General features: G+C 42.1%; 1 protein-coding gene across 4 annotated transcripts in view; it reads left to right on the forward strand.

Annotated features, from left to right (window-relative positions):
* ADAMTSL1 (ADAMTS like 1) overlaps window positions 1-27,271 on the forward strand; it is a 1,156,072-nt gene that overhangs the window by 923,434 nt on the left and 205,367 nt on the right. For all 4 annotated transcript variants that reach the window (XM_033920627.1, XM_033920609.1, XM_033920600.1 and 1 more), the window contains 2 exons: window positions 6,107-6,191; window positions 24,969-25,270. In XM_033920627.1, coding sequence (XP_033776518.1) covers window positions 6,107-6,191; window positions 24,969-25,270 — 387 coding nt within the window. The remainder of the gene's footprint in view (window positions 1-6,106; window positions 6,192-24,968; window positions 25,271-27,271) is intronic.

Consider the following 27,271-nt stretch of genomic DNA (forward strand, 5'->3'; position numbering starts at 1 on the left):
TCACGCAGGTCTGAGTGCGCATGCGCGGCTAGCGTTTTATTATATAGGATTGCTTGATAATCTGCTGCACTTTATATATGGCTTTTAAAATGAATAAAGAATTTTTAAAAAAAATTTTGCTCTCCTGCTTTGAAAATTTATTCCGGTTTTCAATAATAGCCCTTTCCCTTTTCTACCCAAACAGTTCATTCCAGCAAAAATGTATTTATTTGTAGTATTTATATGCCACTTATAACCTAAGTGGTTTACATTCAGGCACTCAAGCATTTTCACCTGGCTGTCCTGGTGGACTCACACTCTATCTAATGTACTGGTGCAATGGGGGAATTAAGTGACTTGCCCTGGGTCTCTAGGAGCAGCATGGGTTTGAACCCACAACCTCAGGGTGCTGAGGCTGTAGCTCTAACCACTGCACCACATACTCCCCAAAATCATTCACCTCTTCCAAATCCCTGGTTTAAGTTATAGCTGCTATTTATGCAGCCTGCTATAGCTATCACTGCTTAGACCAGGGGTGTCAAAGTCCCTCCTCGAGGGCCGGAATCCAGTCGGGTTTTCAGGATTTCCCCAATGAATATGCATTGAAAGCAGTGCATGCAAATAGATCTTATGCAGATTCATTGGGGAAATCCTGAAAACCCGACTGGATTCTGGCCCTCGAGGACCGACTTTGACACCTGTGGCTTAGACATACAAGTGAGATATGTAGGTGTGGCGCAGTGGTTAAAGCTACAGCCTCAGCACCCAGAGGTTGTGGGTTCAAACCCACGCTGCTCCTTTTGACCCTGGGCAAGTCACTTAATCCCCCCATTGCCCCAGGTACATTAGATAGATTGTGAGCCCTCCGGGACAGACAGGGAAAAATGCTTGAGTACCTGAATAAATTCATGTAAAACCGTTCTGAGCTCCCTTGGGAGAACGGTATAGAAAATGGAATAAATAAATATGTAACTATCGCCATCCCAGAGTACCTTAAATCCTGCCTCCTTTTTGGACAGATAATTTTGATCATATGACGATTTGTACATAAAATTGATCCATTCAACATCTGTGAATTTTATTTAAATTCTCTTTATTCGTGAACATCAACAAATGGCAATACATAAACCATACAAGAACTTGTAAAGTAAAGAAAGATCATCTTGAACCCATCTAAACCCTGAAACAATAAAGTACGAACTTGTGAGGGGGTCACTGAAAAGTTTTCAGCCAAACCAAGAAGAGAATGATGTGGAGCCATGAAACTTATAAGCTATTCCACACTTTTCATAGAAACATGATGGCAGATAAAGGCCAAATGGCTCATCCAGTCTGCCCATCTGCAGTAACTATTATCTCTTCCTCTCTCTAAGAGATCCCACGTGCCTATCCCAGGCTTCCTTGAAATCAGACACAGTCTCTGTCTCCACTACCTCCTTCAGGAGACCATTCCACGCATCCACCACCCTTTTTCTAAAAAAGTATTTCCTTAGTTTACTCCTGAGCCTATCACCTCTTAACTTCGTCCTATGCCCTCTCATTCCAGAGCTTCCTTTCAAATGAGACTCGACTCATGCACATTTATGCCATGTAGGGATTTAGACGTCTCTATCATATCGCCCCTCTCCTGCCTTTCCTCCAAAGTATACATATTGAGATCTTTAAGTCTGTCCCCATACACTTTATGACGAAAAACACTGACCATTTTAGTATCCTTCCTCTGGACCGACTCCATCCTTTTTATATCTTTTTGAAGGTGCAGCCTCCAGAACTGCACACAATATTCTAAATGAAGTCCCACCAGAGTCTTCTACAGGGGCATCAATACCTCCTTTTTTCTACTTGCCATACCTCTCCCTATGCACCCTAGTATCCTTCTAGTTTCACTGTCACCTTTTCAACCTGTTTGGCCACCTTAAGATCATCATATGCAATCACACCCAAGTCCTGCTCTTCTGTCGTTCACATAAGTTCTTCACCTCCTAAACTGTACTGTTTCCTCGGGTTTTTGCAGCCCAAATGCATGACCTTGCATTTCTTAGCATTAAATTTTAGCTGCCAAATTTCAGACCATTCTTCAAGCTTTGACAGATCTTTCTTCATGTTATTCACACTATCCTGGGTGTCTATTCTATTGCAGATTTTGGTATCATCCGCAAAAGGGCAAATCTTACCTGACACCCTTCAGCAATATCGTTTATAAAAATGTTAAAAAGAACATGCCAAGAACAGAATCACTGGTAACATCCCTTTCCTCAGAACGATCTCCATTAACCACTACCCTCTGTTGCCTTCCACTCAACTAGTTCGTGCCCCAGCCCGACACTGGGCCCATCCTGAGGGCACTCAGTTTATTTATTAGACGTCTATGTGGAACACTGTCAAGAACTTTGCAGTACTCGGAGAGACACCCCAGGAAAGAGACTTGGGAGTACTGGTCGACAAGTCGATGAAGCCATCCGCGCAATGTGCGGCAGCGGCAAAAAGGGCAAACAGAATGCTTGGAATGATTAAGAAGAGGATCACGAACAGATCAGAGAAGGTTATAATACCGCTGTACCAGGCCTTGATATGACTTCACCTGGAATACTGCGTCCAGCACTGGTCGCCGTATTTGAAGAAGGACACAGTACTACTCGAAAGGGTTCAGAGAAGAGCCACTAAAATGGTTAAGGTTGTTGGAGGAGTTGTCGTACAGTGAGAGATTAGAGAAACTGGGCCTCTTCTTCCTTGAAAACATAGTAACATAGTAGATGACGGCAGATAAAGACCCGAATGGTCCATCCAGTCTGCCCAACCTGATTCAATTTAAATTTTTTAATTTTTTCTTCTTAGCTATTTCTGGGCAAGAATCCAAAGCTCTACCCGGTACTGTGCTTGGGTTTCTACTTCCGAAATCTCTGTTAAGACTTACTCCAGCCCATCTACACCCTCCCAGCCATTGAAGCCCTCCCCTGCCCATCCTCCACCAAACGGCCATACACAGACACAGACCATGCAAGTCTGCCCAGTAACTGGCCTAGTTCAATATTTAATATTATTTTCTGATTCTAAATCTTCTGTGTTCATCCCACGCTTCTTTGAACTCAGTCACAGTTTTACTCTCCACCACAAGAGGAGTCTGAGAGGGGACATGATTGAAACCTTCAAGATAATGAAGGGAATAGACTTAGTAGATAAAGACAGGTTGTTCACCCTCTCCAAGGTAGGGAGAACGAGAGGGCACTCTCTAAAGTTAAAAGGGGATAGATTCCGTACAAACGTAAAGAAATTCTTTTTCACCCAGAGAGTGGTAGAAAACTGGAACACTTTTCCGGAGGCTGTCATAGGGGAAAACACCCTCCGGGGATTCAAGACAAAGTTAGACAAGTTCCTGCGGAACTGGAACGTACGCAGGTAGGGCTGGTCTCGGTTAGGGCACTGGTTTTTGACCTAGGGGCCGCCACGGGAGTGGACTGCTGGGCACAATGGACCACTGGTCTGACTCAGCAGCGGCAAGTCTTATGTTCTTATGAAATCTAAATACACCACATCTAGCACACTCCCTCTATCCAATTCTCTGGTCACCCAGTCAAAGAAATTGATTAGATTTCTCTGACAAGATCTACCTCTAGTGAATCCATGATGCCTCTAGTCCTGTAATCCACCGGATTCCAGAAACTTCACCATTCTCTGGTTTAAAAGCTTTTCCGTTAATTTTCTTACCACAGAAATCAGACTTACTGGTCTGTAATTCCTTACTTCTTCCTTACTTCCACTTTTGTGGAGAGGGACCACATCCACCCTTCTCCAGTCCTCCAGTACTACTACCGACTCTATAGACTCATTGAAAAGGTCAGTCAGAAGAACCACCAGAACTTCCCTAACTTCCTTCAGCACCTTCAGATATACACCATCCGGCTCCATTGATTTGTCTAATTTAGCTAGCTCCTCACAAACACAGCTCTCTGAAAATCGATCAGGGTCTACTACTCCTCCATCCCTATTTGCATTTCTCTTCTGCAGTCCTGCTTCTGGCGCTTCAGCCGTGAACACAGAACAGAAATATTTGTTAAGCAATTCAGCCTTTATCAGCTTCTACATAGTTTTCCCCTTCACTATTAAGCCTCTAGCTCTTCCACTATATCTTCCTGTAAGACCAATTTTAGTAAGAATCAAATATAATAATATGTGGAGGTACATTTTTGATAAGACATCTAAGTCTTGAGGTTGGATGTTTTGGACAAGATGTCCACAAAACCAATAGAAAAAATGTCCATTTTCAAAGCTGCCAGATGTCTATCTTTTATTTTCGAAATGACCTATGCCATTTTCAAAAATAAAAACTTCCACATGAAAAATGCACAAAAGCAAGTTTTGTAGACATACCCAACTACTTTGTCTGATCACGGCAGGGAAATCCCCATCAGCTAAGCCAATCAGAGTCTTAGGTCTCTCCCACTGCATTCCAAGATGCATTGGGAAGGGGAAGGCCCATCATTTGCAGCATGCGGCCCTGTAGGCAGGAGGGAGGGGCTTCCCTCCTGCTGATTTTGCAGCACAAGGTATAGGAGTGACAAGCAATGTGAGGGGGTGTTGCCAGTGCCGTTGGTGTGTCGAGTGATGTGGGGGTGTTGCTAGTGGGGGTGTTGCTAGTGCTATTGAGAGTGTTGGGTGATATGGGGGAATGTTGCTAGTTCTATCAGCTGATGTAGGAAGGGTGTTGCCAGTGCTGTTGGAGGTGTCAGGTGATGGGAGGGGGGGTGTTGCCAGTGCTGTTGAGGAATGTTGGGGGGAGGGGTGTAGTGAAGGGGCTCTCTGTGGAGGGGGCTGGGGAATCGGTGCCTGGGAAGGAGGGAGGGAGGGGGGAATCCCCCTGCCAGTTCGACTGATTCTGGCAGGAGTAATCCTCATCAGCTGAGCCGGCAGGAATCCCTGAAACCAGCTCAGGTGATGGGGATTCCTCTGCCCAGGTGAGCTGATGGAAAGCCCTCAGTATGCTGTTTTTCCTCCATCTCTGGGTGATGGGAGGGGGTCAGTGATCACTGGGGGGAGTAAGGAGGGATTAGGCCTTAATCCCTCCTTAATCCCTGATCATCTGATCAGTTTGGGCAGTTTTGGAATAGTTAGACGCAACTAAAACAGGTCTAACTGCCGATGTCTAATTTCCCTCTAGGAAAGCTTTGATTATCGCTGCAGTACATCCAGTTTTAAGCCCACCTGATTTCCGCCCATAACACACCTCCCAACAAGCCCCTTTGAGTTCTGGACACACAACAGCTTAGAAGAGCTGTTGCACATCCAGAAAGTTAGTTTTGATTATCAGCACTTGGATGTCCCTGCTATTGGACCTCCAAGTGCTGACTTAGGCTGGTTTTTAGACATTTCAGTTTTGATTATGAGCCTCTAGGCCTCTTCTTTTCCCTTCATGTTATATATTTCTGTTTTGTACTCCAGTTTGGTTATTTATTTGGCAAGGTGAATTATAAATTGTAGAATTAAATTGCTGTGCATTATACTCTACTGTCCTCTAAAACAATAGGTCTCAAACTCTGGGCTCCTTTTACGAAGATGCACTATGGGTTTTACTGCATGCACCAGATTAGCACGCGCTATAGCGCAGGCTAGCCAAAAATCTACTGCCTGCTCAAAAGGAGGCGGTAGCAGCTAGCTATTCCGCGCGTTAATACCCTAGCGCACCTTTGTAAAAGGAGCCCTCTGTATTGGAACACCATTGCAGAAGCTCATGTAAACCGCTCTGAATTGACACCCAAGTCATTAATAGCGGAATAGAAGCTTTCAATAAACAATAAACCTGTCCTGGGAGACCACTGGCTAGTTGGATTTTCAGGATATCCCTAAAGAGTTTGCATGCGAGAGATTCGCCTATAATGGAGGTGGTAGGCATGCAAATCTCTCTTGTGCATATTCATTAGAGGTATCCTGAAAACCGAACTGGCCAGTGGTCCCCCAGGACGGGTTTGAGAACCACTGCCCTAGAACTACCATTAGCATTATATACATGCACAGTTTACAGGTATGAAGATGTAAAAATATGTTAATCTACAAATAGATCTAATAATGATGTTTATGGGATGGATGTACATGTAGGTATTCATTTGAACTTGTTTTTTTGAATAATTTCCAGAGAAACACCCTGTGGAAGCTAAGATGCCATGGTATAAGCAGGCCCAAGAGCTAGAAGATACAACTGCTGTGTCTGAAGAGCCATCGTAAGTCATGAGACATTAAGCCATTTGGAAGTGGAGGGGGCAATAATTAGGGATGGTGTAAGTTGCCAGCACCATTGTGGAGATCAGATAAAATCCAAATTAAATTTATCTTGTATACACTTCCATGTAAGATTTCTAGATTATTAAGACCACAGCTGTACTGGGGGGTTTGAAGAAGCAGTGGGACAAAACCGATCTACATATACAGGCAAAACAAGTCAAATTCCAACAATTCAAGAATGCAAACAAGCTTTAAATCATACATTCCAGTCAGCACATTCTGAAGAAAATATTTTCAGGTGGTATAAGCATTAGCAAGTAATTGCGTTTTTAGCATTTTCTTAAAATTTATCCTCCCAATACAGAATCGCAGAATACCAGGCAGGGTATTCCACAGTTCTACACCAGCCATTTGATTTTTTGGTTTGATTTTATGGCTTATATATTAAGAGATAATATTCAAATGATTTGCTCTCTGTAAGGTGACCTATCTTTAGTAAAATCTGGACTACACTCGTGTTTATCTAAGGTGAAAGAATGGCTAGACAGGACTTGATTTATATTGAATGTATCTAAGACTACCTGTCTGGGTTTGGATGACATTTTCCTGAAAAAGCTTGGGGCTGAAGTAGAAATGGGGAGTGAGATCATCCCTTGGGTAGCTGTTGGGAGTGATTATTGAAATGAAGGGTTAGGTCTAGGACAGATCACAAACATTACCAAGAGGGAATTTTTGGAAACTTAGATTAATTAGACAACTGCGACCATTTTAGAATTTCGGGCATTGCAGATAGTGATTTATGTGTTTTTGATAGATCTATTTATTTATTCCATTTTCTATACCATTCTCCCAGGAGAGCTCAGAACGGTTTACATGAATTTATTCAGGTACTCAAGCATTTTTCCCTGTCTGTCCCGGTGGGCTCACAATCTATCTAATGTACCTGGGGCAATGGGGGGATTAAGTGACTTGCCTAGGGTCACAAGAAGCAGCGTGAGTTTGAACCCACAACCCCAGGGTGCTGAGGCTGTAGCGTTAACCACTGCGCCACACTGTAATGTGCTGTATTTAGGGATTAGAAGTAGATTATTAAAACAATTACAAATTGTTCAGAATATGGTAGTAAGACTTATCCAAGTTTCTAAGTTTTATTTAAAATTTGATTAATTGCTTAATCATACTTCAAAGCGATGTACATTATTTTTTAAAACTTTACAACTTTCAGGGGGAACAAACATCCAAACAATACTCAACAAACATGACATACACTACAAAAGGGGGAAAAGGGTAAGAAATGCAATAATTAATAGAAAAGAAACGAATAAAGGGTTAAACACCAGGAGGGGATAAATAAAAATGTCAGAGCATAAAATTCAAAGGAGCAGACCAAATCTAAGAAACTAGTCAGTCAAAGGCATCTTTCCAAAAGAAAGCACTTTAATTTGCTCTTAAATCTGTTTATAAGACGTTCTTCTCTTAGATAAATGGGTAAGGAATTCCACGTTTGTGGTGCTGTGACGGAAAAAATATACTGTCGACGTGTACTAATGATTTTAAGAGAGAGAATTGTCAATAAATGGGAATAAATAGATGGGATAATGCCCACCTGCTATTTAGAGAACTCCAGTGGTTACTTATCAGAAAACAATGTTTTATTTAAATTGATGATTATGATATACATTACATTACATTACAATAGGGATTTCTATTCCGCCATTACCTTGCAGTTCAAGGCGGATTACAAAAGAATTATCCAAGATGTATTACAACAAGAACTTACAAAAAAAAAAAATTGGTCATTTTCAAAAAGAGTGAGAAATGGGTAAGGTTATTTGTTTGGGGTAGTTGGCTTTAGTGATAGGTGGAGTTTGAGACTTGCGGTATTATTTCTGCACTTTCAATCAACTGGTAATTTATTAAATGTTATTCATATGCTTAGATCCTCCTCCCATAGACTGTTGGAAAATCCACCTGTAGAGCTTTGGCCCAGGGTGAAATGAAAGCTTAAAGCTTTTAGTATTTTAGGTCCCTTTTTCGGGAACAAATTGCCTCAGGAGCTGAGGCACCTGCCAACTTTGTTAGCTTTTCGTCTCAAACATGTACAGTATAAGAAAACTTTAATTTCTAGTTGTTTTATGTTTTTTAATTTGGACTGTAAATCGTGTTGAATGGAATTCCCATAATTGAGGTTATAAAACCCTATGATAATGATGACAATGTTGTGTTTTATCTACTAGCAGAAGATAGATCATTTGGGGATTTTCATATACCGTATATGCGCGAATATAAACCAACCCGATTATAAACCAAGGTAATCTTAACCCAACCCCAACCCCAAAAAAGAGGAGGGGGAAGGTTCACTCAAATATAAACTGGGGGGGGGGTATATTCAATTGCCCTGCCTTGCACACAGCCCTCCTTTCCTCCCTCCTTCAGGCCCAGCTCTGCACCCAGCTTCCTATGCCCACTGGAAGCCTCCCTTAAGAGTTGGTGGTCTAGTGGTGAGCCAGAACAGGAGTGATCCTTCCTGCATCCTGTCCCAGCCAACTGTTAACCATCCCACTACCCTCCTGTCTCCCAGACCTGTTATAGGTCTCCCGTGGGCCTGATTAAGCTCTTGTGGTCCAGCAGTGAGCCGGGACAGGAGTGATTCTTCTCACATTCTGTCCCGGCCAACTGTTAACCACCCCACTTCCCTCCCGCCTCTTGGACCCGTTACAGGCCTCCCGTGGGCCTGATTAAGCCCTGGCGGTCCAGTGGTGAGCCAGGACAGGAACAATCTTACCGTGTCCTGTCCCAGCCAACTGCTAACCACCCCATCTCCCTCTCAACTCCTGAATCCCCTCTACAACATAACTTTGAACACTGGTGGTCTAGCAGTGAAGCGGGACAGGAGCTATCTTCGTTCACTCCTGCCCCTTGCAAAGCCACAATCAGAAATGGCTGCTAGAAGTCCCTGCAGCAGTATCATGAATTCTCGTGGTCTTGCAAGATTGGCCCGGGAAAATATGGACAATGCACATTAACATAGCTATTGCGTAGATTGTTAGGGGTTGATATTCAACAGGTTATCTGGATAGGTTCAGGTTCACGTTATTTGATGTATCACAATTCTATCAAAAAGAAATCTAAATGGGTAGAAGTAATAAGTGAGGGAAGGGAGTCAACTTTACTGACAAAATAGAAATATGTACCGAAGGGAAAAAGATAAGGAAAGAGCTACTGTTTCAACAGAGAGAAATAGGGGAGGGAAAGCATAATTGGAGAGGAAAATGAGTTAGATTAATTAAGTTCCAAAAGCTGCTTGGTGAATGGGTTTATTTAATAATACTAATAACTTTATTCTTGTATACCGCCATAACCAAAAGTTCTAGGCGGTTTACACTAAAAAGAGCTGGACAATCAGCGAAATACAATAATACAGTAAAAAATAAAAATTTTTGTAAAATTGAATTTCAATAATAAAACTCTCATTAAGTAATAAACTTATCAAACAAAGTGGTCTTAATTAATTTCCAAAAAATGCAATAGGATAATATAGCTGGCTGAATACATTTACCTAACCAAGATTGTTCCCTACCAACTTGAAAAGCTAGGGTCCTATCTAAGAAGGTCTTATATCTCCACCCATTAATTTTTGGATAAGCAAATAAGTAGAAGTTTCTAGTTTCTTTTGATGGTCTATGCAACACAAAATGTGGAGAAAGGTAAGCTGGAGACAATCCCGATATCAGCTTAAAGCAGATACAGGAAAATTTGAATAATACTCTTGGCTCCAAAGGCAGCCAATGAAGTAAACGATAATATGGACTAATATGGTCGTTCTTTTTAAAACCAAAAATCAATCAAAACATAGAAACATAGAAACATAGAAAAAAGCGGCAGAAAAGGGCTATAGCCCACCAAGTCTGCCCATTCCAAGTATCCCTCCCCCCTGAGTTTACTCCCTTAACGATCCCACATGAGTATCCCATTTTCTCTTAAACTCCGTCACGTTGCTAGCCTCTATCACCTGGAGTGGGAGTCTGTTCCAATGATCCACCACTCTTTCGGTGAAGAAGTACTTCCTGGAGTCTCCATGAAACTTCCCTCCCCTGACTTTCAGTGGATGCCCTCTGGTGGTCGAGGGTCCCATGAGCCAGAAGATATCCTCTTCTGTCTCGATGCGTCCCGTGATGTACTTATACGTTTCAATCATATCTCCCCGTTCTCTTCTTTCCTCAAGTGAGTACAGCCGCAATTTCTTTAGTCTTTCTTCATACGTGAGATCCCTGAGCCCCAAGACCATCCTGGTTACCGCTCGCTGCACCGACTCGATCCTCAGCACATCCTTTCGGTAATGTGGTCTCCAAAACTGGACACAGTACTCCAAGTGAGGCCTCACCATGGCTCTGTACAACGGCATCATAACTTCAGGTCTCCTGCTGACAAAACCTCTGCGGATACATCCCATCATTTGTCTTGCCCTGGAGGTAGCCTTCTCCACTTGATTGGCAACCTTCATGTCCTCACTAATGATCACTCCTAGATCGCGTTCCGCCGTGGTCCTAACCAAGGTCTCACCATTTAGAACATAAGTTCTGCACGGGTTTCTCTTTCCCAGGTGCATTATCTTGCATTTTCTAGCATTGAATCCCAGCTGCCAAGTAGTCGACCATTGTTCCAGAAGCAGTAGGTCGTGTGTCATATCATCATCAGGTAACAAGCTTCTGCCTACTATGTTGCAAAGTTTGGCGTCGTCGGCGAACAGTGATACCCTTCCTCTAAGTCCCCGCGTCATATCTCTTATGAATAAGTTGAATAGAATCGGGCCCAGGACCGAGCCCTGCGGCACTCCACTGATCACTTCTGATGCTTCGGATGGGGTACCGTTCACCACCACTTTCTGAAGTCTACCGCTCAGCCAATCCCCAACCCATGTAGTTAGAGTGTCTCCTAATCCTATCGATTTCAGCTTGTTCAGTAATCTTCGATGAGGGACGCTATCAAATGCTTTACTGAAATCCAAGTATACCACGTCCAGTGACTCTCCTGCATCCAGTTGTCTAGTAACCCAGTCAAAAAAGCTAATCAGATTAGTTTGGCAGGATCTTCCCTGGGTGAACCCGTGTTGGTGTGGATCACGCAGTTTTTTTTCGTCTAGGATTGTGTCAATATTCTGTTTGATCAGTGTTTCCATGAGTTTACAGACTATAGACGTGAGACTCACTGGTCTGTAGTTTGCTGTCTCTGTCCTGCAGCCCTTCTTGTGGAGTGGGATTACATTAGCGGTTTTCCAGTCCAAGGGGACCCTTCCTGCGCTTAGGGAAAGATTGAAAAGAACAGATAATGGTTCAGCCAGGACTTCCCTTAACTCCCTGAGCATTCTGGGATGTAGGTTATCCGGTCCCATGGCTTTGTTTACTTTGAGTCTTGATATTTCTTCGTAGACGCTACTGGGCGTAAATTCGAAATCTTGAAATGGGTCTTTCTGATTATCTCCTTTCTGCAGCTGTGGACCAACTCCCGGCATTTCGCGGGTGAACACTGAACAGAAGTATTGGTTTAGTAGTTCTGCCTTCTCAGAATCTGATTCCGCAAAGTTACCGTCCGATTTCTTCAGGCGTACTATCCCATCTTTATTTCTTTTCCTTAGAATTTTTTTTGGGTGCTCCTAAATAGATGATGTTACAATAATCTAAAATAGATAAAACTAATGCCTGCACCAATAGTCTGAACGATAAAGGATCAAAATATTTTTTATGGTTCTTAATTTCCACAATGTAAAATATTTACTTGTATATTCATTCAACTTTCTATATCACTCTCCCCAGGGAGCTCAAAATGGTAGAAATGTCACAATTTGCATCTGCTTTTAAATATTGGTTGTTATAACTGCCTATTTTATTGCAATTCATTAATGAATAATACGTTTACCAAAAACATGTGTGGTAATAAGGTTTCAGAGACCTGTTTCCACAAAAACAAATGCCTCATTTTGCAAACAAATGCCCCTAACCCACAAATTTTTAATGGGTTGGTACAACGGGCCTGTTTCACCTTTGAAGAAAAGATATGTTACAGTGAAAACAAAGTGTGTTACTGGCCTTCATCTTTGCCAACTGCATATTTTTTTGTTTTCTTTTGAAAATGAAGCCATAATAATAATAATAATAACAGTTTATATACCGCAATACCGTGAAGTTCTATGCGGTTTACAAAAGATTACAAGAGGTACAAAATGAGTGACCTGAAGAGAGTGAGAAATAGGTCAAGAAAAGCGTTGTTGAGAGTGGTGTGCGGGTCAGTTGTCTAGGTACTTCAGGAATAGGTATGTTTTTAGGCGCTTCCTGAATTCCTCGTAAGGGGAGGGCGAAAGCAATTGTTTTAAGTCTTTGCCCCATAATGCTGCTTGATGTGAGAGAAGGTGTTTGTGGTGTTTTTTTAGTTTGCAACCTCTGACTGGGGGAGAAACGAAGTTCAGGTGTTTAAATTTGTGTGTTTATTAACCATCGTAATGACAAGAGAATGGAATAGGGATAGTTGTTAGTAAAGCTACTGAGAAAACATTCCCAGGGCAGCACAGAAAGCTTTTAAAAGCCTTGCAATGCCTGCTGTGCAGTGCCCATGCTGATCTGGATGATTCAACTTAAAATAGCCTTATAGCACTATGGGCTCCTTTTACAAAGAGGCGCTAGTGCTTTTAGCGCACACGCCGTATTAGAGGAGACGGTAGCGGCTAGCACGTGTGGCATTTTAGCGCGCGCTGTTCCGCGCATTAAAGCCCTAACGCACCTTTGTAAAAGGAGCCCTATGTTTTCATGTTAGCCCATCACTACAGAGTTCAAACGTGCCCAGATATATGCAAGGGCCTCTGGTCAGTTAAAGCAACAGTTCTGAATGGAAAGATAATGACCAACATTTTTGTAATCCAATTTGTTTTTATTGCAAATGGTCTTTGCTCTATGTTTCTTAAAAAGAAAAATCTTTTTGTGGTTTAACACGAGGGCCAGCTTTCAGTAAGGTACCATAAATAACCTCTGTGTAGGCTCTAAGGGAACAGAGGGCAAACAACAATTTCTGGAGGCCAGATGGCATCAGCTTAGTGCTGGGACTGATTCAGTAGAAAACAAAAGGACATTCCTGATATGCATTTGCACAGACAGAGTCTACAGGGAATCAGATACAGACAAGAAGACCAGTTTAATTCAAATGGAGATTTCTAGCCACTGGAAAAGCCACTTTATTATTATTAAAAAGGGAAGAAAATGAGCGTTTAAATATGCATCCGTCATGAAACAAATCTATTCTATTCTATTCAGATATTCTATATCTCACTTATATCACACTGGATTCAAAGCAGGTAACAGAAAGAATTTAGCAAATGCTGTAAAGAATTTACAATTATGAACAGCGGATAGATTAAACTTTAAGATATTTGTGAAACAGATAGGTCTTTTGACTTTTACAAAAAAAAAGTATGTAAGTTTATTTTAATATGATTAGGAATAACATTCTAAAGTTTAGTGGTGTGAGGGAGTTTATATGATGTTGCCCCTCCCCCATCCTCTTCTCCACCCCCCTCCCTTCCCCATACCTCTTTAATTTTCCCAGCGCGAAATTGCTGCTCGCATTGTCGGCTGTCTCTCTAACGTCACTTCCTAGCTGCAGGGACCTGGAAGTGATGTCAGAGAGAGCCGCCACCAACATGGGCGGCAAGTTCATGATACTGCTCATGCCGGGAAAATTAAAGAGGTACGAGGGAAGGGAAGGGGGCGCACATGTATGGCAAGGGTGGGTGGAGAGGAGGACGAATGCTGGCACCCCCAACAAGACGGCACCTAGAGTGGACTGCCCCACCCCCCCTTATACACCACTGCATCTCCCTTACTAGCACTCCCTCACAGTATCAGAGCCACTTAAAACTCAAAGGCCTCCCCTCCCCCCATGGGAGAAGTGACACAGAAGGGGTGGAGTCAGGAGGGCATAGTCCAGGAAGTATACAAGCTGAGGCCTAATGGAAAGCAGCAACGCCCCACAGAGTGTGTCTTTACCACCTATATGTGAACTGCAACTGCTATAGTCCGGTAGCCCAAGATTAGGGTTACTAGATATCTGGATTTACTCAGACAGGTCCTCTTTTAAGAGGACTTTCTGAGCATCCAGAAGGCACTTTGTCCGGGTTTTGAAAACCATTGAGCTCGGGGCATCCGTGCATGCATGGCTGTGGTGTGATGACATCGCATGTATGCACAGATGCCCTCCAGATGTTACCACGAAGAGATGGGGTTTGTGTGGTGCCATGGTTGGGGGCAGGGCAGGGCTGTGGGCAGAATGGGGCAGGCTAGGGGGTGTGATGGGGTGGAGCTCCATATCCTCTCTTTTGAGGACAAAATCTGGTACCTCTACCCAAGCGCCACATGGAACCTAGCAGATTTTGAACTTTGGCCTGAGTAAATGCTAAACACTGCCCTGGAAACTTTGAGGTACTGGACAAAGGACAAGTAAAGTGTGCTGCTGTACTAAGAGGCAATAAAATATACAGTGGCCTTGCAGAAGCAGGCCACATGAGGATATTTGCTACATTTATGGGCTAGTTATGCTGCCTTTTCCCTTCTACTTGTAAATGGAGCAGGATCCCTGACCTAACAGCTTTAATAAATGCTCTTTTCATTTACCTGCAACTGCTGAAAGGCTCTTTCTTACCTGGGCATCAGGCCCGCCCTCATTACCACAACCATCTAGCAAATGCTTGAACTGAACTTGATTGATCAAAGGATAAACAAGAGAGGAGTGAGACCACAAAGAGGGACCCGATTCTGGAAGCCTGCAAAACGGGCGCCTGCCGCGTGTCAGTCACCGGCAGGCACCATGTCCAGAATCACATCTTTTTTTAACATAAGCGCTTTAAATGTAAGACAGCAATTTAGAGGCCTACATTTAAGGCACTGGTCTCACGCCTACAGAGGCGCATGGGGACGCATACGGTTGCCTGAGGCCACTTCCAGCACGCCCACACTGGCCGTAGGCATCCCTATGCATCTCTGTAGGTGCGAGACAAGTGCCTAAGAATGGAGAGGGCTTGTTAGATGGCGTTAGACGTCTACTGCTGCCTAACTTCGGGATGCTATTTGGAGAATTTGGTCCAGAATGTCTAACAGCTAGGTAGGTTAGAAGATGTATAAGAGACTGAGAACACAGCCCATTTAAGACCATTTAATATTTTGAACACTAAGCAGGCTATTTTAAATTCAATTCTAGCATTCATAGGTAGCCAATGCAATTGAATCAATAATGGTGAAATCCTATCAAATATAGGTAATCCAAATATCAGTCTCACTGTGGTATATTGATTAACATGTGTAATCTTGAAGAAAGTTTAGAAGAAATCCCTGAATAAAGAAAATTACATTTATCACAATAGGTCAAAATCATGATTGGAACAATGAGATGACAATGATCTGGAGGGAGAAACAAATATAATGGACAAATTGTCTTAATTTCAGTCAACTTTTTTACTTACAGTAAATGATTTATTTGAGGTTCTATTGTCAGGCTAAAATTTTACATAAACCTAATAGTCTTAAGAAACTTTCAATTTTAGGAGTATTTCCTGGATTCAGTTAATAAATGATGAAACTGAAACTATTGAATTGCTGAACAAATGAATGAATAAATAAATTAAAAAAATTGCTGAACTAAAGAGCCTTGGTTTTAACATTGTTGATTTATAACAAATGATATTGTATCCATTCTTTTACCAGATCAATACAGTTACTTATAGTGGGTATCAAACAATAATCTCTTACAATAGGGATTAATATGAAAATAGAAATAAGAAATAAAATACACAATAGAAATTATCATTTGAGAACCAAGAGCCTAATGAGCTCATATAGATGTTATACAGAAATAGCGAGAGAGAATAGCGGCTAGGAGAGGTGTTCCTTTGCTTATGTATATAATTGCTCTTTATGATAAGAAAACCGTCAAAATTAATGTATGGAAAAATAGCTTGTTGAACTAATCATACAACATGCAAATATATATGAACAAACTGGTTGCAGCTGGTTTCTATACCAAGACCTCAAACACCCAAGACACTATTTGATTTGTTTCGTGTCCTTACTGGGGTGACGTGTTCATCATCGGTAGGAAGAGCACTTAACTTATAGCCCGACGGCTACCCAGCCATTTCACTGGCATATTTCCTCAGGGTCTGTTGCTCCTCTCTTCTATATTGTTTACTAACAACTAGTTTTTTAGCCCGTTACATTAATGGGTTCTAGAATAGATGTGTAGATTTAGGCATTTCTTTCTTTCTGTCTGTCTTTCTCCCTGCCCCCTGTCTATCTTTTTTTCTTTCTGCCTCTCTCCCCCTGTCTGTCTTTCCTTCTCCCTTCCTTTTACCTTCCCCCTGTCCAGCAGCATCCCTTCCCTGCTCCCCCTGTCTAGTTTCCCTTCTCCGTTCCTTTTACCTCCCCCCCTGTCCAGTAGTACCCCTTCTTCCTTACCTGCTCACTGTCCAGCATCCGCTAGGCCGGGCAGCCTCGGGGCTTTTGCTAGGCCGGCCCACCTCGCATTATCGAAGTGGGCCAGCCTAGCCAATGCCCCGCGGCTGCTGCCATTGCTAGGGGGCTGGCACAGGTCTGCTTCTCTCCAAGGATTCAGGTATCCTGTAAGCTTGTGGCTCCCTCTGCCTCCCTTGGCCTAGAGAGCACACCCTTTTCCCTAGCATGGGCTGATTGCCCCTCAAAACACCTGTGGTTCTCTGGTGCTTTGCTAATGAGCTTGGATTGCTTCCCTGCTCATTAACCCTGCCCCCAGCAGAGCTTTGTGGATTTTGCTATCACCTGCCTGGTGCATGCTGGTACCTGTAGTTCTCTGCCTTTAGCATTTCCTACACTAGAACCAGGCAAGTATAATCGGGTCACTTTTGGGTTACCTTTCACTGGGGATAAATTCTGCAGGGCAGTTTCCCTAACCTGCCTACTTCTAGGTGTAGGTTTGGGGATAGTTTTAGAGCACTGCAGGGTTTCTTCCAGCATGACAGGACTTTCCCTGTCACAGTGCCTACTTTTTTATATATAGAATTGAGATTTTTGAGTTAGGTGCCTAACTTTCAGTCAAGTTTAATTAAAGCTGATTGTGAGATGTTGAGTGCTAATATCAGCATTAATTAAGCCTATTAATCAAGTTAGCCACCGATATTGATGCCTACCTGTAGGCAACCTTTATAGAATCAAGGCCTAGGTGTAATGTTATAGAATATGTCTGATCTATGCACAGCTTCGGTGCAGGCATTTAGGTCTGGTTTTAGCTGGCTTAAATGGGTGCGTCTAAAAGTTATACGATGCATAGGCACTTTACTTGAGTCTATAAAAGGTACACATACCTTGTAAAATTAGGCTAAGCCCCATTCTAAACCAAAAAAGAACTGCAGGAAATGTGCAAGGTACAGGAATTTTATTCTAATCAATAAAATGAAAATTAAAAAAAGTTGTTATCCAAAACATTAGTCCTTGATGTTAAATAGTACGGACCCGCCATGGTCCGTGTTTCAAAAAACACTTCTTCCTCAGGGGTCCAAGATGTTCAGTACATTAATATGCAAGAACCAAATGGATAATAGCACTCGAACAAATGTTCTAAAAACACAAGCGATGAAAATCCTCCTGTATAAAAATTCAATGTTTCTCTGAGCAGCATTTTCTACAGGAAGATTTTCATCGCCTGTGTTTCTAGAATCTTTGTTTGATTGCTGTTATCCATATGGTTCTTGCATATTAATGTACTGAACATCTTGGACCCCTGAGGAAGAAGTGTTTTTCAAAACACAGACCATGGCGAGTCCGTACTATTTAACAACAAAGACTAATGTTTTGGATACCAACTTTTTTTTATTTTCATTTTATTGATTTGAATAAAATTCTTGTACCTTGCACATTTACTGAAGTTCTTTTTTTGGTTTTGTTGTTGCAATTTTACTGCAGTTCTGTTGGTTTCTTTTTTGTTTTACCTTATAAGCCCCATTCTAGTCAGTGCTAAGTTTTTGGGCTGTATGTGCAGAGGGAGCATTCTTCCTAAATAGTTTGCATTATTTGCATGCTTATGTAATGGTTCATACATGTGCAAACTATCGTTAAAAGAGTGCATATATTATGCAAATAGACACACTCCTTACAAAGAGTATAGACTATTATCGTCAACCAAAAAACCCCAAAATTGTGTGTGTGTGTTGGGGGGGGGTTCTGCTCATTTTTGTTTGTAGAGAACATCTAATAACATGGGATATGTCATAGTACATGACAATAATTACAAAACTAGTGTCTGTAAATATTCTGACGGTAGGAAAGGAGTCAAAAACTCACTTAAACAAAAAAGCCCTAAAGCTCCCATAGTATATGAGAAACAACACAGTACAGTGCTATTACACGTAGGAGTCCCAGTATTATCATAGGCTTCTCAAAACAACATCAGGAAAAACTGTAACAAAGAAACATCACAACAATAAAAATACAGAAAATGTGGGAAAAGGTCTGTTCTAGAAACCCCCTGATGATCAACAACAAATAATATGCTCCCATCCAACCCAAAGAGAACACAAATGAAACTCAAAAATCATCACCCACATTTCCACTGTTTAGAAACGTACAACTACTATTACTAATCATTTCTATAATGCTACTAAACATACACAGTGCTATACAATACATCAATAGTATCGTATAAATAATAATTCATTTAAGCAAGGTCCTCAGAAGTACTGGTATTAGCCTTTGTTCTAAAAAAAAAACAAAAACTAATAGATCGGGATGGTGCAGAACAATGTGATAAGGGGGGACTTTTCTTGATATAGCCGTTCGGCGAAACATGTCGAATGACAGGTCCCTTCCCGATATGAACAACGAAACAAAAAGATAAGTTTTTAGCTCTTGGAGCTTTTAATAAGTGATTAAATTATTGAATGCAGCACTTTAACAAAAGAAGCACTTTTTTGCAAACAAAGCACTTTATAGAAAAGTAAAAAAATATATTAAAAGAATTAATTGCTGGTTTAATGAGAACATAAGAACATAAGCAGTGCCTCCCCTGGGTCAGACCTGAGGTCCGTCATGCCCAGCAGTCCACTCACGTGGCGGCCCAACAGGTCCAGGACTTGTGCAGTAATCCTCTATTTTCCCTCCTATCCCCTTTTCCAGCAGGAAATTGTCCAGTCCTTTCTTGAACCCCAGTACCGTTCTCTGCCCTATTACGCCCTCTGGAAGCACATTCCAGGTGTCCACCACACGTTGGGTAAAGAAGAACTTCCTGGCATTCGTTTTGAATCTGTCCCCTTTCAACTTTTCCGAATGCCCTCATGTTCTTTTATTTTTCGAGAGTTTGAAGAATCTGTCCCTCTCTACTCTCTCTTTGCCCTTGATGATCTTGTAAGTCTCTATCATGTCCCCTCTAAGTCTCCTCTTCTCCAGGGAAAAGAGTCCCAGTTTTCCCAATCTCTCAGCGTGGAAAGTGCCGAAAGTACTGTAGCCATTGAAAACACTTGGCTAATACTGGCACTTCTGAGGACTTTGCTTAAATTAATTATTATTTATATGATACTATTGTGGTTTGAATAATTGATTTAAATATAGTATCAAAACGTTTGGCTGCATGATAGCACTGTACAATATATCAAAACACAGAAGGCACAGTCCCTGCTCAAAAGAGCTTACAATCTAGTCATAAGAACATAAGAACATAAGAAGCGCCATCTCCGGATCAGACCTTCGGTCCATCAAGTCCGGCGATCCGCACACGCGGAGGCCCTGCTAGGTATACACCTGGCTTATTTTATAGCCAACCATATCTTTATATGCCTCTCTCAAGGAGATATGCATCTAGTTTGCTTTTGAAGCCTAGGACTGTCGATTCCGCAATAATCTCCCCTGGGAGAGTATTCCAGATGTCAACCACTCTCTGTGTGAAGCAGAACTTCCTGATATTAGTCCTGAACTTGCCCCCCCTTAGCTTCCTTTCATGTCCTCTTGTCCGTGTCAAATTGGACAATGTAAATAGTTTTTTTCTGCTCTATTTTGTCGATTCCTTTCAGTATTTTGAAGGTTTCGATCATATCCCCACGCAGTCTCCTTTTCTCAAGGGAGAACAATCCCAGTGTTTTAAGTCGATCCTCATATTCCAGTTTCTCCATACCCTTCACTAGTTTAGTTGCTCGTCTCTGCACCCTCTCCAGCAGTTTTATATCCTTCTTTAAGTAGGGAGACCAATGTTGGACGCAGTATTCCAAGTGGGGTCTGACCATTGCCCTATAAAGCGGCATTATAACTTTCTCCGATCTACTCGAGATTCCTTTCTTTATCATGCCCAACATTCTATTTGCCTTATTTGCCGCTGCCGCGCATTGTGCCGACGGCTTCAGGGTCCTATCTATCAGTACACCCAGATCCCTTTCTTGTTCACTTTTTCCCAGAGTTGCACCTGACATTCTGTACTCGTATTCCTTATTTTTACTGCCTAAATGCATTACCTTGCATTTCTCCACGTTGAACTTCATCTGCCATTTCTCCGCCCATTTTTCTAACCGACACAAATCGCTCTGGAGTTCCTCACTGTCCTCCTGCGATCTGATTGCCCGGCAGAGTTTTGTGTCGTCTGCAAACTTGATGATCTCACTGGATGTTCCGTTTTCCAGGTCATTGATATAAATATTAAAAAGGATCGGCCCAAGTACCGAGCCTTGGGGTACACCACTAGTCACTTTCTCCCAGTCGGAGAACTTCCCATTTATGCCCACTCTCTGCTTCCTGTTTTCCAGCCATTTGCCTATCCATCTTTGTATATCTCCCTCTATGCCATGGCTTTGTAGTTTCCTAAGAAGTCTTTTGTGTGGAACTTTGTCAAATGCTTTCTGGAAGTCCAAGTATATTATGTCCACCGGCTTTCCACTATCAATTTGCTCGTTCACGGTCTCAAAGAATTGGAGTAAATTCGTCAAACACGATTTCCCTTTCCTGAATCCATGTTGACTGGGTTTCATCAAGTCATGTGTGTCCAAGTGCTGAACTATGCTATCCTTGATCAGTGATTCAATCATCTTGCCGGGGACAGATGTAAGACTCACAGGTCTATAGTTGCCCGGTTCTCCTCTCGATCCTTTTTTGAAAATTGGCGTGACGTTCGCTTTCCTCCAGTCGTCTGGTATCTGACCAGTTCTGATTGACAGGTTTGCAAGTTTTTGCAGTAACTCTCCGATTTCGACCTTCAATTCCTTCAAGACTCTCGGGTGAATTTCATCCGGTCCAGGGGATTTGTCACTTTTAAGTTTGTCGATCTGGTAGTATATCTGATCTAAGTTCACTTCAACTGTGGTGAGGCTGTCCTTTATTTCTCCTGTAAACAGTTTCTCCACTTCAGGTATTGTTGAGGTGTCCTCCTTCGTAAAGACAGACGCAAAGAAGGAATTTAGTTTGTCTGCGATTTGTTTATCTTCCTTGATGTACCCTTTTCTTCCCATGTCGTCCAGGGGTCCCACTGCCTCTTTTGCAGGTTTTTTCCCTTTCACGTATCTAAAGAAGGGCTTGAAGTTTTTGGCCTCCCGGGCTATTTTTTCCTCATAGTCCTGTTTTGCATCCCTCACCGCCTTGTGACATTTCTTCTGTTCATCTTTATGTTTGTTCCAGGCTTTCGGTCAAGACAGAGAAACTGAAAAAGTGCATCAATATACAGTACTGTGCTCAGGTGGGAGAATTACAGAGGGAATGATAAGACAGATGTTGCTGCTTAGAAGGTGGGTTGGAGTTTGTAATTGAAAAAAAAAAAAATCCACTAGAAAATGCATCACAGTATTTATTTATTGAATTCATTTTCTATCCCGTTTTCCCCAAAGAGCTCAGAACAGGTTACAGGTTAAACATACAGGTTTTGCCCTGGATTTGCCATAATTCCAGTTCAAGTTTGCAATACAAGTTTTTATCCTAACTTCAGACATACTATGGGTTCCTTTTATGAAGCCGCGTTAGCGACTTTTAATCACGCGCTACCCCCGTGCTAGCCAAAAATCTACCCGCCTGCTCAAGAGGAGGTGGTAGCGGCTAGTGCGTCCGGCGGTTTAGAGGCTTCGTAAAAGGAGCCTCTATGGGTCTAACGCTAATGTAATGTAATGTAATGTAATGTAATTTATTTCTTATATACCGCTACATCCGTTAGGTTCTAAGCGGTTTACAGAAAATATACATTAAGATTAGAAATAAGAAAGGTACTTGAAAAATTCCCTTACTGTCCCGAAGGCTCACAATCTAACTAAAGTACCTGGAGGGTAATAGAGAAGTGAAAAGTAGAGTTAGAGGAAAAATAAAAATAAAATAAACATTTTAACAAGACAGCATTGATCTAAATACTTTGGAAGGTAGAAGAGAGGAGAGAAAGGAATAGAAGCAGAAGGGGGAGCCGTTGAACAGTAGAATTCTGGAGAAATTTAAATGATAGAAATAGAACAAAACAAAGACAAAAGGCAAAACAATAGATAAGATTAAAGATAAATCATAAGCTGGAAAGAAAAATAAAATAAAACTTTGTCTTCAATCCACGGTTTCAGCGTCAGTGATGAAGTGGAGCAAGTAAGTTTATGAGGAGCGATTGAAGTTTCCAGAAAGGGCTTCTTCAGGGAAGAGACTTGGCAGACAGTCCCAGGATGCCTATGTCTCCTCCCCTGCGATGTTCTCCCATCCATGCATTCCCTCCCAGACACACTGCCCGTGCCCCAGCCGCTCCAAGGAGGCTGCCCCAGATGAGGCCCACGGTGAATGCAGGGTTCTCTCCTCTGCGGGAAAGCCGCCCGGAGCCGACAGTCGATCTTCTTAGCTAATATACATAATATCCAGTTTAAAGATTACCATTTGCCATAGTTATCTTTGCAGCGCAAGGTTCCCGTTACAAGTTTTATCCTAACTTGACACACATACCCCCTCTTTTACTAAGGTGCGCTAACCGATTAGTGTGCGCAAAATGCTAATGAGTCCGTAGACTAACATGCACGTGTTAGCGTTTAGCGCTCTAGCTTCCTGAATCTTTCCTCCTCTCCTCGGGCTTTGGTGGCTGCCAGCTACATGCAGAACAGGAGATAGGAGGAGAAAGGGGGGCTCTTTTTTGCTTGCCGCACAGCACGCACCAGAATATAAGGTGACCAGTATGACCTGAACTGACCTCTACTGGTGCCGGCTGTGCATCTGTGATAACCATCAGCGCTGACTGCTGTCGCATATTTAAGAAAAAGACTACAGAGTAGAGAGTTGCACGGGGACAGAAATCCCGCCCGTCCCCGCAAAGATCCTCTCCGTCCCCATCAGGATCTTCTCCGTTCCCACCCATCCCCGCAAGGAATTACCTCCATCCCCGCCCATCCCCATAAAAAGCAGCAATTACTTCTGACAGGATCATCAATTCCACAGTTTCTTGTGTGTTTGCGCTGCTGTTTTCCTTGTGGAATCTCTTTGGTGGAACCCTTTTTTTTGTTTTCTGTTCAGGTAATTAACTTATAAACCCCCTCTTTTACTAAGGCTGACGTGTCCATTATATTATATGGACGAACCCTGCTTCCAAAGCCTTCCATCCCCGTGGGAGCCCCGTTGGCTAGAGGGGGGTCCCCGTGGGATTCCTGCGGGATCCCCGCGGGACCCGCGGGATTCCTGCGATCCCCGTTCCCGTGCAGACCTCTACTACAGAGACGATGTACTTGATGCCAAGTCTCTATTTCTATTAATGAACGTTGTTTTTTCAATGTGGCCCACCTTGGTGATAAGGGAACAAGGACCCTTTTGATGAACACATCTTCCACAGCTCCTTATTGGGCCACAAAAATGTGTGAAAGATCCGAAACTTGCGGTAAAGCAGCGCACCTTACTAAAAGAGGACCATAGTTTACAGGTTAAATTTTCCATAGTTGCAATGCAAGATTTTTCAATCCAAGTTTTCCTAACGTGACACATACTGGGATCAGGTGCCAACATACATTTCTTTGTAATACGGTACTCAATATTGGTGTAGACTCCAAGCCTTCAATGCTTTTTATGATAAATAAATGATTTTTCTCGTCTTTTGGAGAACTGATAAAAAATAAAAAGAATAAGAGCTTGCTTGGAATCAAAGCTCCATGGGTGTAAGGCTGTTGTCCACTACGAAAAAAATAAAAAATAAAAAGTTCAGCAAATGCATTATAGTTCCTTGAATATCCATCAAAAATAGATACCACAAAATGTCATGTGCAAAATAATTGAAAAGAATATTTTATCATAAGTCATGAGTGTAGTGCAGGACAGTTTATAGAACATATTTAATTACAAATGAGTGCATAAGGCATAACATGTATAAAGCTGACCTGAGCTAGATTGATTAATATCTGAGTTCCTGTGACGAGCGAGTGGTAATTTTCTGCCAAACAGTATAAAGCCACCAACCTTGAAACTTTTTGAATTTGCTTCGTTTTCACCATTACAACATAGTAACAGTAAATGTGACAGCAGTTAAAGACCTGAATGATCCATCCAGTCTGACGATTAGCTATTATCATTAAAAATACATGATTAAAGTAATTTGTCATGACTGAAAGATGGAAGCCATTCCTGGCCCTGATCTGGTACCATTTTTGTGTTTTCAGAAAATTACCACAATGAAGCACCAACAAAAGGCCCAAACCAGAGATAAGAATTCTGTGCCTCCAGAACAAAGGGACTGTGCTATTTTAACAAATGTTATGAGCTCTCCTGAGTGTTTATGTCTGCTTTCCCCCTCCCTCCCCGTAGGTTCATTCCTGAGGCCTGGTCTGCATGTAGTGTCTCCTGTGGGGTTGGCATTCAGCACAGAGCGGTGAAGTGTCAAGTGCTCCTCTCTTTCTCTCAGACTGTGGCCGACTTGCCTGTGGATGAATGTGAAGGTCCAAAGCCTGCATATCGCCGAACTTGCTACAATGGTCCTTGTAATGGGGAGGTTGCGGAATTTAATCCTGAAGAGGCTGACATGATCTTTGGTGGCCAGCAGGAATATGAGGAGCTTTATGACTGGGAATATGAAGGCTTTACAGAATGCTCAGAATCCTGTGGCGGAGGTAGGCACATTGCTGATACCATTCACTCCTTGATCTTCATAATTCTTTGTTTCCCAGAAAATTGATTTGGAATCTCACGCATATGAATATTCATTCCTTGTACTACACTCTGTTACAGTCCAAAATGGGGAGCAAGAATCAAAGTAGAAGGTTATGAACACTGGAAAACCAAGCATTTACAGCTTTTCTATTCATTTGCTTAGAAGATTTTATACTTCCCCCCCTCCGTATTCATGAATTACATATCTACGGATTCGCTTATTTGCGGTTTTAAACCACAAAATTCATTTTCATTTTTCAGGCTATTTTAAGCCCTGTAAGCCTCCCCTTAAGCCTTACCTGGTGGTCTAGCGGATTTTCAGGGCAGGAGTGATCTTCCCACGCTCCTGTCCCGTGCAGATCGCTTACAGGAAATGACTCGAGAGACTACAGGAGCTCAAGGCAGCGATCTGCATGGGGCAGGAGCGTGGGATGATCGCTCCTACCTGAAAACCCGCTAGACCACCAGGTAAGGCTTAAGGGGGACTTTCAGGACTTAAAATAGGTGGGGGAAGCAGGGGTTAGGGGCAGAACCGGCCCGAATATTATTTGCGGTTTTTTAATATTCGTGGGCCGGCTCTGCCCCTAACCCCCGCGAATACGGAGGGGGAAGTGTATATCTTTTCCCCTCCTCATTTTATGGTCTTAATGTCAGAAAGTATTTGCTGTATTTATTCATTTATATTTTTGACAGACTGGTTCTAAAAAGATTCTGGGCAACATATAGCATAAGTAATATATCAAACAATAAAAAATTGTAATAAAGTAGAAAAATAACTTTATAATACACAAATGCTGAAAAAGCTCTCAGACATGAAGAAAAATTTTTTAGATTGAATTAGGTTGGGCAGACTGGATGGACCATTTGGGTCTTTATCTGCCATCATCTACTATGTTATGTATGTTACATACTAATATCTTTCTTTGGGAGAGTAACTATAGCTTCTAAAGAATGACTCTGGTTCTGCAATTCTGAAGGCTAGTCAATAAAGGTGGTGAATTTAAGCATATCTTCCAAATAGTTACAATTAACTTGGGGCCTCTTCTATCAAACTGTGCTAGCAGTTTGTAGTGCAGAGAGCTGCGCTGAATGGCTCGCGCTGCTCCCGACACTCATAGGAACTCTACGCTAGCGCAGTTTGATAGAAGAGGCCCTTAATTTATTGTTGACTGCTCCCAATAAAATTGTCTTAACCTCTTTTAAAAGATTTTGTTCCAATATAAACTCTTCTCAAGGGAGAACAGTCCCTGACTCAAGAAACTGGGACTGTTCTCCCTTGAGAAGAGGAGACTGCGAGGGGACATGACGGAGACTTTCAAAATACTAAAAGGCATTGACAAGATAGAACAGGAAAATAAATTATTTACATTGTCCAACGTGACATGGGCAAGAGGACATGAACTGAAACTAAGGGGTGACAAGTCCAGGACAAATGTCAGGAAGTTCTGCTTCACGCAGCGAGTGGTGGACATCTGGAATGCTCTCCCAGAGGAGGTTATTACGCAATCCACAGTTCTAGGATTCAAAAGTAAATTAGATGCACATCTCCTTATGAGAGGCATAGAGGGATATGGGTGACTGAAACTACATCAGGTATACTCCTGACTGGGCCTCCGCGTGTGCGGATCACCGGACTCGATGGACCATGGGTCTGATCCGGAGAAGACAGTTCTTATGTTCTTAAAGAGAATATGAAAAAAATGCCCCACATTTTTTGTGGGATTGAGTAACCAACATTAAAGGTTAAGAAACACCTCTAAGCAAATATATATTTTATATATATTTAACAAAATATTTTGTTTCCCTTCTTTAAAATACCTGGAGACATTTTATGGTGCTTGGTTTCTTTCTCTGATAAAGAAATTTGCATATAATTGTGAGTATGGACCAATGGCAGAGAAGGTATAAAAATGCTGGATAATAATATAGCTCTGGGATACCTCCATCATATCCAGGATTTC

Source organism: Geotrypetes seraphini, chromosome 1, assembly GCF_902459505.1.
Source record: "Geotrypetes seraphini chromosome 1, aGeoSer1.1, whole genome shotgun sequence".
In the NCBI taxonomy this organism is placed as follows: Eukaryota; Metazoa; Chordata; class Amphibia; order Gymnophiona; family Dermophiidae; genus Geotrypetes; species Geotrypetes seraphini.